The sequence below is a fragment of the Aotus nancymaae genome, unplaced genomic scaffold (genome assembly GCF_030222135.1).
Source record: "Aotus nancymaae isolate 86718 unplaced genomic scaffold, 86718_ANA_hifiasm-v0.15.2.pri h1tg000016l, whole genome shotgun sequence".
NCBI lineage: Eukaryota > Metazoa > Chordata > Mammalia > Primates > Aotidae > Aotus > Aotus nancymaae.
The window spans coordinates 46,389,509-46,403,865 of record NW_026988428.1 but is presented as its reverse complement, the minus strand read 5'-3'; the positions used below and the strand labels follow the sequence as shown (position 1 = coordinate 46,403,865).

Genomic DNA, 14,357 nt, shown 5'->3' with positions numbered 1-14,357 from the left:
CACACAACAGAAACCAACCTATATATGTCAAAGATTTCTTCTCATTGGAGATTGTTGCCCTCTGATCCCCTCCTGAAAAATAATAATTTCATTTGGATATTTCAGTTAAATATGCAGTGTCTTTTTTATATTTGTTGCATTAATGCATATAAGAATGTTTAGAAGTTTATTTTTTAAATTATACTTTAAGTTCTGGGGCACATGTGCAGAACATGCAAGTTTGTTACACAGGTATACACGTGCCATGGTGGTTTGCTGCATTCATCACCCCATCATCTACGTTGGGTATTTCCCCTAATGTTATCTCTCCCCTAGCTACCCACCCCCCTGCTATCCCTCCCCTAGTCCCCCATCCCCCAACAGGCCATGGCATGTGATGTTCCCCTCCCTGTGTCCATGTGTTCTCATTGTTCAACACCCATTTATGAGTGAGAACATGCAATGTTTGGTTTTCTGTTCTTGTGTCAGTTTGCTGAGAATGATGGTTTCCAGCTTCATCCATTTCCCTGCAAAGGCCATGAACTCATCCTTTTTTTATGGCTGCATAGTATTCCATGGTGTATGTGTGCCACATTTTCTTTATCCAGTCTATCATTGATGGGCATTTAGGTTGGTTCCAAGTCTTTGCTATTGTGAACAGTGCCACAATAATACATGTGCATGTGTCTTTATAATAGAATGATTTATAATCCTTTGGGTATATTCCCAGTAATGGGATTGCTGGGTCAAATGGACTTTCTATTTCTAGGTCCTTGAGGAATTGCCACACTGTCTTCCACAATGGTTGAACTAATTTACACTTCCACCAACAGTGTAAAAGTGTTCCTATTTCTCCACATCCTCTCCAGCATCTGTAGTCTCCTGATTTTTTAATGATTGCCATTCTAACTGGTGTGAGATGGTATCTCAATGTGGTTTTGATTTGCATTTCTCTAATGACCAGTGACGATTAGCTTTTTTTCATATGTTTGTTGGCTGTATGAATGTCTTCTTTTTAGAAGTGTCTGTTCATACCCTTTGCCCATTTCTTGATGGGGTTGTTTTTTTCTTGTAAATTTGTTTTAAGTTTCTTGTAGATTGTGGATTTTAGCCCTGTGTCAGATGGGTAGATTGCAAAAAAAATTTTCCCATTCTGTTGGTTGCCAGTTTCCTCTAAGGATAGTTTCTTTGCTGTGCAGAAGCTCTTCAGTTTCATTAGATCCCATTTGTCTATTTTGGCTTTTGTTGCCATTGCTTTTGGTGTTTTAGTCATGAAGTCCTTGCCCATGCCTATGTCCTGAATGGTATAGCCTAGGTTTTCTTCTAGGATTTTATGATGTTCCATCTTACATTTAAATCTTTAATCCATCTTGAGTTAATTTTTGCATAACGTGTAAGGAAGGGATCCAGGTTCAGCTTTCTGCATATGGCTAGCCAGTTTTCCCAACACCATGTATTAAATAGGGAATCCTTTCCCCATTGCTTTTGTCAGATTTGTCAAAGATCAGCAATTGTAGATGTGTGGCATTATTTCTGAGGCCTCTGTTATCTTCTATTGGTCTATATGTCTGTTTTGGTACCAGTACCATGCTGTTTTGATTACTGTAGGCTTGTAGTATAGTTTGAAATCAGGTAGCATGATGCCTCCAGCTTTGTTTTTTGCTTAGGATTGTCTTTGCTATGCGACTCTTTTTTGATTCCATATGAAATTTAAGGTGTTTTTTTTTCCAATTCTGTGAAGAAAGTCAATGGTAGCTTGATGGGGATAGCACTGAATCTATAAATTACCTAGGGCAGTATAGCCATTTTCACAATATTGATTCTTCCTAACCATGAGCGTGGAATGTTTTTCCATTTGTGTCCTCTCTTATTTCTTTGAGCAGTGGTTTGTAGTTCTCCTTGAAGATGTCCTTCACATCCCTTGTTAGTTGTCTTTCTAGATATTTTATTCTCTTGGAAACAATTTTGAATGGGAGTTCAGTCATGATTTGGCTCTCTGTTTGTCTGTTACTGGTGTATAGGAATGCTTGTGATTTTTGCATATTGATTTTGTAGCCTGAGACTTTGCTGAAGTTGCTGATCAGCTTAAGGAGATTTGGGGCTAAGACGATGGGGTCTTCTAAATATATAATCATGTCGTCTGCAAATAGAGACAATTTGACTTCCTCTTTTCCTAACTGAATACCCTTTATTTCTTTTTGTTGCCTGATTGCCCTGGCCAGAACTTCCAATACTATGTTCAGTAGGAGTGGTGAGAGAGGGCATCCTTGTCTTGTGCCAGATTTCAAAGAGAATTCTTCCAGTTTTTGCCCATTCAGTATGATATTGGCTGATAATTTTGAGGTACATTCCATCAATACCTAGTTTATTGAGAGTTTTTAGCATAAAAATGCAAATCCTGGATATGGTGACTCATGCCTGTAATTCTAGTACTTTGGGAGACCAAGGCAGGAGGATAGCTTGAGCTCAGTAGTTTGAGGCGAGTCTAGTCAACATAGTGAGACCCTGTCTCTAAAAACAATACAAAAATTATCCAGGCATGATAGTGTACACCTGTAGTCCCAGCTAACCAGCTTCATGGGAGGCTGAGGTGGGAGGATCGATCGCTGGAGTCCAGGAGGTCAAGGCTGTGGTGAGACATTGTGCCAGTACACTACAGCCTGGGCAACAGAGCAAGACCCTGTCTTTGAAAAAGAAAAAATGCAAATCCCTGGAATCCACTTCCTGAAAATCTGAATCACTAGATCTAGGATGAGTTCTAAACAGTTTTTTACCTTTTGGGATAATTCTGAAGCAAGTGATCCAAAGACCACTGTTTGAGAAACAGTGATAACATCACAGGATCCTTAGGGTATTGCTTCACCAGCCAGAATCCTCTGTGGCTGGTAGCATCTTTGCCCGAGTTTTGCTCGGGCCTGCTGGGCTTGTTCTGCCCACTCAGCCTGGCATGCTGCACTCCGCCTTTGCTGCCGGCCCAGATCCCATGCCTGCCAAGAACGAGCCAGGCGCAGAGCATCGAGGGATGTGTGAGCGAGCAAGCAAGTACAGGCTCCAGCCACTACACACAACCAGGCATACCAGCTGTGGTAGGGCAGGCAACTTCTGGCACCAGCACAGGCACCGGCTCCCTGCCACAGCTGAACCAGGAATACCACAAGTGGCTTCCACTGTGGGCACCAGGGAACACACTGGTGCCTGAAAGCTTGGAGGTGCCAGGAACTGCAGAGCCCCAAAGAGGGTGCCACAGCCCTGGCTCTGGAGCTCCTAAGTCTGGGTTCCCCAGAGGGCCACAGCTCTTCCCTCCTCCTCTCTTCTCTCCTCCTCGTCGCCTGCAGTGTGGCAAGTCGGAGGCATGTTTCAGCCCTATTTGTGTTACAACTCCTTAACTCCCACCATTCGGCAGGTCCTGAACTCTTGTCCCGCATCCAGGAAGAATGAGGTACATGGGCAACTGGAGGGTAAGCAAGGTGAAGAGGTGCTTTATTGAATGACAGTACAGCTCTCGGGAGACCTGAAATGGGTAGCTCCTTTCTGCAGGCAGGTCACCCAGATGAGTGCAGCCCTCAGTGGAGAGGAGACCGGAGTGGGTGGCTCCTAAATGCAGGCAGGTTTTCCCATTGTCTCTGTGAGTCCAGCTGAGTCGGGGGTTTTTACAGGCTTCAGAAGGGAGGAAGTGCATGCTGATTGGTTCATGGGTGGCCATGAGTGGGCTGGAAAAAGCACCATAAGTTCTTACCCCAGCCCGTGGACTCCACCTGGAACTGACAGCCTAGCCCCCATGCTTCAGGCCATCCCTGGCTTGAGGTGCTGCTTCACCAGGCACCTGCACCTTTCTGCCCAGAAACCTGTCTGCCTCCTGCTGCCATCAATGTATCATCCATGGCACCCTGGCTGTCTGCATCAAGAGGCGCCTGCAGGCCTACCCTGAGCCACCCTCAGCCCTTCCCCTCGGCCTCCCTCCTATGCTCAGTGGTGACCAAAGTGCAGAGGTGGCTGAGGCAGCAGGGGGCTGGCATGTCAGTACTGCCCCAAGTGCACACACACCCAGCCGGGTCACAGCAGAGCCCAGACTCAGCCACAATTTTGCTCCACACTGGAGCAGACACTGGGAGCCAAGAGAGGCCAAGCAGCAGGAGCAGGCACTTCCAAGCCTGCAGGGGCAGGGGGACTTCCCAGGCCCCCAAGACCTTAGGGATGCCTGGGTCCTCAGTCGTCGCCAGCCAGCTGCACCTGCATCCAGGAGAACAGGGCTCCTGCCCGACAAACCTGGAAGGGAGCAGGGCTCCCACCTGTTCCCAGCTCCATGGAGCACATAGCCCTGGCTGTGCCTCCCCAGCTACAGCCAGCATCTTTGCAGCCGCTGCTCCAGACAGGCTGCCACTGCCACCAATAAGCTGTTCTTCACTGTGCTGCAGGAACTTGTTTTAAAATCCTAGAATGGGTTTTTGATGCATCCATATTGTAGTCCTGGATTGTGTGATTCACTCCCACCACACATGTGGCTCATGCCAGGCTGGTGGGTTAAGGATGTGATATACATCATTCTGTACTTGAGCAGCTACGTCCTGGGCTTCTTGCTACCAGAATAGCTGCAGTCCATCAGTGGGACTGACTTTGTTACACAGCAAGTATCCCACTGTTTACCCGTGGCAATTGTATCTCCCTCTCTGAGGCAGCATGCATAATAGCTTGCTCACTTGCTCTTGAGGTCACTGAAAACCTGCTGTGGTGAAGAGTCCTGTGAAGTAGTGACACTGATTCTTTCAGTCCCAATGACCAGAAGTAGCAGTCATTTTATTATTTATGTCAGGTGACCATCTTACTTAACCCCTCAACCAGGAATATTTGAGAGTCAAAGGGGACACTATTAATAATTATGCTGGGGGCTGGGCACAGGGGCTCACGCCTGTAATCCCAGCACTTTGGGAGGCCAAGGTGGGCAGATCGTGAAGTCAAGAGATCAAGACCATCCTGGCCAACATGGTGAAACCCTGTCTGTACTGAAAATACAAAAATTAGCTGGGCGTGGTGGCGCGTGCCTGTAGTCCCAGCTACTTGGGAGGCCGAGGCAGGAGAATCTCTTGAATCCAAAAGGTGGAGGTTGCAATGAGCCGAGATTGCGCCACTGCACTCCAGCCTGGTGACCAGGCAAGACTTTTTGTCTCAAAAAAAAAAAAAAGAAAAAATCATGCTGGGAAAACAGGTGCAAACCAAAACTATTGCAACAAACGGGGATATATGGTCACTCTGCCTCACCTGTCCTGGGTGGACTCGAGGCACCTCAGTTCATCTGTTCTGCACCCTCATGTTTGCATTCACAGGCTGGGATTTCTTCTGATGCTTATCTTTGCAAATGGACATTTTTGTGAAGATGGACTTATTCCTCAAATGAGTATTGAGCTATACTGAAGCCCATTCATTCACTAATTCATTCAATGGGCCTTTGGATTTAGTGGTGAAGGAACCACTGGAAACCCAGGAATTGTAATGTTCCAGGCCTCGTGTGGAGAAAATGGAAATTTTATGCAATAGCAGCCAGGCATTGGTCATACCTTCAGGCTGTCTGCACACTACCTCATATTTTAGCTGGTTTAGAAGGAAACTTTTTGAGCTATTAGATTGTATCTACCCTCCAAAGTCAAATGTTTGGTCTGTAGACTCCAAAAGAAAAAAAACATATTCTCAAGACTATCTATGGCATATTTCAAGTATAAAATTATACCTGCAGCCAGAACAACTAGCTCCTTTTGCGTAGTATGAGCCGCCAAAATATTTCTATCACTTCAGTGTCACTTGATTCACTTGCAGCCAAAGGTTCTGAAGTCACATGGTCAGTCACATCAAGGCCTAACTGATCCTGTGACGAGATTCGGAGGATGTTGGTGCCATAAGCAGCCCCAGTGCCCACCTAGGCCTAACCTCTGATTTCACAAAAAGAAGCAGGGAAGATTTGAGAAGCCCAGCCTCACCCTCCCCACTCCCCAGGGGACATCCAGTACTGTAGCCAAACCAAGCGAGGTAAAGCTGCCCAAACACCCCAGCCCTTTCTCACATCCCCAGGCTTTGGCCCCCGCAGCTTCCTCTTCGTGTAAGGCATACGATGTCCACCTCGTCCATCCAAGGAATCGGTACCCCCCTTAACTTTGGTATCCCCAGCAGATGGTCTATAAGCTTTGAAACGGAATGCATAAAATGATTTTGTCTAATAAGCAGTGGTGGGTTTTGGACCCAGATCTTCTGCCACCAGATTCAGTGTTTGTTCCATGACATCAAGGAAGGCAGGTAGAATACTATGGAGAATTTGGGTGTAGTCTTGGTGGCCTGCTGGAATGCCAATCTTGAAATGATCTGCTTGGTTTATAGGACTGCAGGAAGTGTGTTGGCATTTTATTTTCTTCTGGTTATAAGTGTCATTCAAAGGTCTATAGGTGGAGTGTTGAGTTGGACACATGAAGTGGAGGGGACGAGATTTCATTTCTTTATTTCCCACCAACAATTGGCGGCCTTTACCTTGGGAACCACCTTTGGCTGTTTCTCCCAGGAAACGCTATTGAGAGCTCCAATCGCCGAGCACAGTGGCTCACGCCTGTAATCCCAGCACTTCGGGAGGCCGAGGCCGGTTGATCACAAGGTCAAGAGATCAAGACCATCCTGGCCAACATGGTGAAACACCGTCTCTACTAAAATACAAAAAATTAGCCGGGCATGATGGTGCATGCCTGTAGTTTCAGCTACTTGGGAGGCTGAGGCAGGGGAATTGCTTGAACCTGGGAGGCGGAGGTTGCCGTGAGCCGAGATTGTGCCACTGCACTCCAGCCTGGCGACAGAGTAAGACTCCATCTTTAAAAAAAAAAAAAAAAGAGAGAGAGAGAGAGCTCCAATCATGGCTGTTTTAAATGAGACTTTAGGAATTGAATCCCAGCTCCCCTGAGCCCATCTTAATCCTTTCCTTCTACCAACTAGCTGATACTGAGGTGGTGTTGCCCTGAGATCAGTGCCACGAAAGAATTTGAATTGGCAGTTCCCTTCCACATTATTTGATCTTAATTACAGCTTTGTGAGAGAAGTAGAGCAGTTGTTATAATATTTCCTTTTCCTTGTGTTTTTCAGTTTTTAAAGAAATTATTTCAGAGTTAGGAAAATTGAGTGCTAGGCCAGGTGCAATGGTGCGTTACGTGTAATTCCAGCACTTTGGGAGGCCGAGGCGGGTAGATCTCTTGAATTCAGGAGTTTGAGACCAGTCTGATAAACATGATGAAACTTGTCTCTACAAAAAGTAACGAAGTACAGGTGGTATGCGCCTATAGTCCCAGCTACTTGGGAGGCTGAGATGGGAGGGTTGCTTGAGCGTGGGAAGTTGAGGATGCAGTGCACAGCACTCCAGCCTGGGTGACACAGCAAGACCCTGTCTCCAGAAAAAATAAAGAAAAGGGTGGCTCTTCTCAAGTCACAAAGCTTGTTAGAAGCAGAGACCTGAGGCAAGGCTTCTGATAACAAGGGCAAGCCTCTTTCTCTTCCACAAAGCCAGGCCTGAGCTGCAGTTCATTGTCCTACATTGAGTACTTAAAAGGGGAAAACAGGTTTGGAGAATCTGCTGAACTGATCAAGACATAAAAGCTGTAAGGGCATCCTAGAGAAGTGGCAGAGATTTGGCAAATGGAAGAATGGATGGATTCTTTTTAAAAGAAGAAGCCAGCGTTAGCTCATAGTGGTATGAGCCCTTCTAACATGCCACCGAAATGCCATCAGTAATCGGGCAAAGATGGGAGTGCGTATCACACAAACGCTGAAACAGCAGCCTGCAGCCGAGCAGTAAGTGGAGGTGCTGCGTTAAAGAGTTGCTTGTCACAGACTCCTGTGTAAAATAAGTGCCCAGTGATGACATTAAGGACAGCTCTAAGTGCTCTGAAGCCGAGGGCTCTGTGAGAGCAGTCAGCACTTGGCTCATCAGAGCACATTAGTCAGGGTTCCTGTTTGCCCCCAGACTTATTCCTGCTCCCCTGACTGAGTGTGTGTTGGCAGCTCTACTGAAAACAAAGGAAGAAAAGGAAAGCGTTTGCCACTTGCGTTACCTATCAGCACATTACATTTTCTTGACTATTTGGAAGTGTCACAGTTAACAAGCTGAATCTGTTGGATCCCCATGAGATTAGGGAGTCTTCTGAAAGGATCTTGTATGTGTACCTTGTTTCTTCCTCCCTTCTTCCACTCTTTGCTCTTTGTCAGCAAGTATGTCCTGGAGACCTACTGTGGTTTACACTATAGAAGATACTGCTAGACCCACAAGGAAATACAAATTGGGATTTCTGGGCCTTCAGAAGTTGAATTTTGGTGGGACAATAAGATGACTAATTCCGTGGGTGTTTGTTGTAAGCTGGACAGGAGTAAATACCCAATAAGGAAATGCTTTCTCTGGTTATGTATTGAGTTCTAGGCACAGTGCTCTCTTCTGGGCACAGAAACAGATAGGATAAGACGGGCTTTACCCCTAAAGGAGTTTATCATCTGTTACAGTTTTTCAAGGTGAGATTCCCCCACCATTTGGATCAGGATTACCTGGGGTTGTTGTTGAAGTATGCAGCTCAGATCTGTACAATCAGACTTTTAAAGGTCAGATCTTTGAATCTTAATTTGGTTAAGTAGCACTCCAAGTGATTCTAAACACATTTAGGTTTGAGAATAACGAATCTTGCAGAAGAGACAGAAAAGTGGGCCCAGAAAGACCGGTAACAAAGCTGCCAGCGGTGTTGCAGGACCAGCATGCTGTCTGTCAGTGGCCACTCTCCTTTGTTGGGATCAGATCATAAGGAAAACTTCAGAAGCCTCACGAGGGGATGGAACACATTCACTTTTTGTTCTTCACCTGGTTGCTCTGGCAAAAGCAATCATATTCTGCCATGTTCTAGGTTCAGATTCTGCTGAGACGGAATCAGCCTTGTCAGTCTTCCAGGGCAGGTCAGATGCTATGTATCACTCTCTGTACCTAAAGGAGGAGCCGCAGAGCTTCATCTCTGTGGGGCAGTCAGTTTCAACCATTATTCATTCAGTGAACCGGGTGTTAGGTTGGGCATTGAAGATGCAAAGAAGAATAAAACAGTCCCAAGCCTCATGGTACTTATAGTCTAGTGTCAGGACAGGGCCATAAATGGATGACTACAGTTTCCTTTTTTTTTTTTTTTTTTTTTGAGGTGGAGTTTTGCTCTTGTTGCCCAGGCTGGAGTGCAGTGGCATGATCTCAGGTCACTCTGCCTCCTGGGTTCAAGCAATTCACCTGCCTCAGCCTCCTGAGTAGCTGGGATTACAGGTGCCCACCATTACGCCCTGCTAATTTTTTTTATTTTCAGTAGAGGTGGGGTTTTGCCACGTTGACCAGGCTGATCTTGAACTCCTGACCTCAGGTGATCTGCCTACCTCGGCCTCCAAAAGTGCTGGGATTACAGGTGTGAGCCACTGCACCCGGCCTGATGATGACAGTTTCAAACAAAACTGATAGACAAATGTTTACTCACAGTGCAGCATATCAGTAAATGTTATATTAATGGTGTGAAAGGATTGTGCCTGAAGAGGACCAGGGAAAAGATCCTGGCTTCTCTTTGATCCTCCTCAGGATTGCTTTGGCAAGAGAGAGTGGCACCCGCCTTTCCCAGCCCTCCTTCTTCACCACCAGTCTAACACTGAGTAACAGGAACCCAAAGGAAGGATGGGGAGATGAAAGAAGGGACCCATGGGAAGTTGACTGGCTCAGATGGTGGCTTCCCAGAGAGACCCACCAAGACCACATCTTCTAAAGTGACTCTCTCTCTTTTTCTTACCAAGCTGGATTTTTCTTCAGAACAGCTGTCCTCTTCTGACAATGTAATTTATTTGTGTGTCTGTCTCATCTACTAGTTTAGAAGTTGTGAGAGGCTTTGTCAGTTTTGTTCACTGTGTCCCCAGTGCCTGGAAAACTAGTTGGCACACAGCAAGTATGCAATAAAAGCATACTGAAGGCAGCAGAAAGGCAGGTCCACACAGGTCCCATTTCTCAGCTGCTCAGATTATATTGCTCTGAGAAACTGCAAGAATCTCAAGGATTCGTCTGGCTTTTCTCTCCCTTTCTTGGCAGATGGGAACCCGGGAAGGAGCCATTAGAAGGCCTGACCATGTTCCCCAGTCCCACTTTAAACAAAGGTGTTTCTGTTGCACACCTGTCCCTCCAGAGCCGCAAAGACTCTTCTAGATGTCTGAGTTCTGGGGAGCTTCAGAGCCCTTTAGTTTGATGTGAGGCTTCCAGGAATGTTAAGAAGCTATTTAAGGAATTGAACAGGGGAACTTTGAGGATGTGAGTTTGGTCTGATTGAGTAAGGCCAACTACAGCTTCAGGGAGGGAAGGTCAGGACTCCGGAGCCCAGTGGAATCCTTTGAAGCCTTTGTTGCTGGGGAAGATGAGCACACAGTGGGATGACTTGCACAGCAGTCCAATTCTTCTGAAAACATTTTTGCAAAATGTTCTGCATCACAGGTTAATGTGTAAGACACGAGTTGTAAGTGGAAAGTTAGCAAAGTTTTTTTGGAAATTGGCTAAAGGGCAGGAAACAGAGGGTAGTTGTCAAAACCTCAAAAGATGTTAATTGGGGAGTGCTTCACAGACCAGGGTTGTGATCAGCTTTATTTATTATTTTCATAAAAATTACATAAAGAATGGTCTTGAAAAGGATTTTCATACTGCTAATTAAACTACATTAGGGAGCCAAGCATAGAAATGTGAACAGTAGAATTAGGGAAAGATTACGTTCACTGATGGAATTGAAGAGAAGCATTTTATAACATGTGTATGTATCAACCCGCACCCATTCTGTTGACCAGATTTCCATTTGAGTGTGGACAAGACAACTTCAGCTTGAATAACTCAACCTGTCACTTTTCTTGGGTGAGCAGGAAGCATTTTGAAGAGGGTGGGGCACCCTACTCATAGGGCAGATTCTGAAATTAAATGGATGTTATCTGCAGACCTGAAACCTCTCTTTTAGAAGAAGCTGCAAGGCAAGTGGAATCTCCTGTTTAGCTACAAGCATAAGATTGGGCAACCAGACATCCACATTTCACCACCTCTTATTACTTAATATTGTCTATCATATAGAGTTCAAGTTATCACAAAAATTTATTGTAGATATAACCCAGTAAGAAGCCAGGAATCAATCCCCACCCCACACTTTTTTTTTTTTTTAAAGACTGGGTCTCACTCTGTCACCCAGGCTGCAGTGCAATGGCACAATCATGGCTCACTGCAACCTCAAACTCCTGGGCTCAAGCAATTCTCCTGCCTCAGCCTCCCAAGTAGCTGGGACCACATGCACACACCATCACGCCCAGGGTCTTACTATGATTTTTTCCATTTTTGTAGAGACAGTGTCTCACTATGTTGCCTAGGCTGGTCACGATCTCCTGGCCTCAAATGATCCTCCTGCCTTGGCCTCCTATTAGCAGTCTCTCTCAAGCAAAGTTATTGTATACTGAAAGTAACAACACAGTGAGCCAGTACTTGAAGCTAGGAGCCCAGGGTGACATTGACAGTTCTGTCAATAGCCTACTGTAATGAACAGTCTCCACAGACATCATAAAGTCCACTGAGGCTTTGATTCCCTTGTTTACAAATCTGGCCCAGTAGGCATCCTCTATGGTCTTTCTACTCAAGGTTCGGCCTGTGAACCTCCAGCACTGGTGTCACCTGGAAGGAAGTTGTACCACAATTCTCAAGCCCACCCAGAACTGAATTGTAATCTGGATTTTAGCAGGATGCCTAGCTGATTTCTGTGCACATTAGTATTTGAGAAGCTCTGCTCTAACACACCCAGGAACTGTAGAAAATAAAGCATAGAAGGGTTGGTTGTTTCTGATAGAATGAAAATTGGACCACATTTGTTAGTGGCCTGAGGACAGAATTCTGACATTTGAGACTTTCTGGTCTGGTGGAAACTGAAGTTTTTCCGTTTTCTTTAATTTGGCTTAAAAGGCTCAGTGCCTTCTCTGGAAGTAAGTTTAGCCTTAAGAGAACATGCCTTTTGAAAAGAAGATGTTAAATGCCAGTGCAGTATACCCCTGAGTGTTCTTCCCTTGAGAGCGGCTCATGTGCTGGGCCATTAGCTAATTGTTACCTTCTTGTTCACAGGCCACAGAGGCCTGGCGCCTGGTGGCTGCTTTTCATTTGCGCTCATTCACCCAGGGCTCTGTGGGTAGGCATTTTGTTGTGTTCTGCTGCTGGAAAGCCTGTCAGCCCACAGGACTGCCCCATGGCAGGGCATCCCTAGCCTGGGCAAACCTTTCTAAAACAAAGGTTGCTTGGCTTTCAAAGAGCTAAACATATTTAGCTCTAGGCTGAGGTGGTATGATTGTCTCTAGATCTGAGGTGACATAACAATGGCTGTGCCATGGGTCACGTGCCCTGACTTGCTTTTAGTAAATAGAGCAATGGGCTGGTCATGGTGGCTTACACTTGTACTCCCAGCACTTTGGGAGGCCCAGGCAGGTGGATCACTTGAGGCCAGGGGTTCCAGACCAGCCTGGCCAACATGGCGAAACCCCATCTCTACTAAAAATACAAAAATTAGCTGGGCATAGTGGCACGTGCCTGTAATCCCAGCTACTTTGGAGGTTGAGGTGAGAGAATCGCTTGAACTCGGGAGGTTGCAGTGATCCAAGATGGTGCCACTGCACTCCAGCCTGGGCAACAGAGTGAGAGACTCTGTCTTGATTAAAAAAAAAAAAAAAAAAGTAAGAAAGAAAGAAAGAAAATAGAGTAATGAGAAGGGCTGAAGGAGACTGATTAATTTGACTTGCTTTTGTTCTCAGTTCATGAGGTGGTGTAGGTAGGGTTGATTCTGCCAAATTAGGAGGGAATAGTAGAGAAACCTCAAGCTCCTCTACACACTTCCTTATCCCTCCCCACCCACCTGGAAGAAGGACGTAGAATTGTGGCCTAGCCCAAGTGAGGCTTGATTTTTATTACTAGTTTTGTCTAGACTGCCTTGTTCTCTTTCAAGCACTTAGGTGGGTGTTGAAGTATCCAAGTCATTCAAGGTACTAGCCATGAGCAAGGACTTAAAGTTTGTCAAGACAAAGACATATTTCAGAGGTTCGGAGTGAGCATGTGTCCTCTGTGAGCCTGAGTTGAGGTTCCTCAAACGTGAAGGTAGTGTCAGAGCCTCACCCTGACATGAGAGGAGTTGGCTCCTTGGGCCTCAGAGCGGGTAATGCAAGAAAGGTTTCAAATGAGTGCATTAAATAGAGTATCTCTTTACTCCTAGACAAATACATGTAGAGCAACTACTAAGAATCCTGAATTGGCTTTATCTCTCCCACAGACTGAGAGCTCCTCTGAAGCAGAAAAATCAGATATTTAACTTTTCATTTATAGCACTTGGCACAGGGTAGGCCCTTAATAAATGTTTGCTGAATGAATGCACAAAGGAAGACCACAAACAAGCCCATTGCTGATCTTCTGGCTAGCACAGAATCCACTTGTAAATCATTATTCTGACTATACCTCAGGCATTACATTTTCAATTAATTTCTTCTGTGTCAGTTACTAAGCCTACCTCTTAGGCTCATTCACAATTGTGTATTAGGCCCCATGCGTTTATATAGCAAACCTCCAAGGGAGACTATCCCTGGCCACAAAGCTCGCTGTATAATCAAGTACCCTACAGTGCACATCTGAAAACCACTAGGCTGGGCAGGAAAAGGGAAGGGGAATCAGAAGTCGATTTATTACGAGAATAATATGCTTCCAATTTCTTAAGTTGTAGTTTTCCTGATTTTTTCAGGTAAGAATCTACGATCTTTCAAAATATGAGCATGGAGCGGATGATGTGCTCATCCTGGCCACTGATGGACTCTGGGACGTTTTATCAAATGAAGAAGTAGCTGAAGCAATCACTCAGTTTCTTCCTAACTGTGATCCGGATGATCCTCACAGGTTTGCGCATTTCTACAATTGTAGGGCTGTTCCTCAAGCATTCTTGCATGACATGCCTGAAATAATTAATAATCATGTAATTTTCATAATTCTTGACTTAGAGGCTGATATGGATGGTACAGTAACCAAACTGTAGAAGGGATTACCTTTCTTATAAGAGGTACTTTCTGGCTGGGCGTGGTGGCTCAAGCCTGTAATCTCACCACTTTCAGAGGTCAGGTGGGCTGATTACCTGAGGTCAGGAGTTTGAGACCAGCCTAGCCAATATGGTGAAACCCCATCTCTACTAAAAATACAGAAATTAACCAGGTGTGTTAGTGGGCACCCAGAATCCCAGTTACTCGGGAGGTAGAGGCAGAAGAATCGCCTGAACCCAGGAAGCAGAGGTTGCAGTAAGCCGAGATCGTGCCAATGCACTGGGTGA

At 45.6% G+C, this 14,357-nt stretch overlaps 1 protein-coding gene across 1 annotated transcript in view; it reads left to right on the top strand.

Annotated features, from left to right (window-relative positions):
- PPM1H (protein phosphatase, Mg2+/Mn2+ dependent 1H) overlaps positions 1–14,357 on the top strand; it is a 287,339-nt gene that overhangs the window by 246,190 nt on the left and 26,792 nt on the right. Inside the window, exon 9 of the mRNA XM_021670238.2 lies at positions 13,782–13,933. Within this exon, the coding sequence (XP_021525913.1) occupies positions 13,782–13,933 (152 nt within the window). The remainder of the gene's footprint in view (positions 1–13,781; positions 13,934–14,357) is intronic.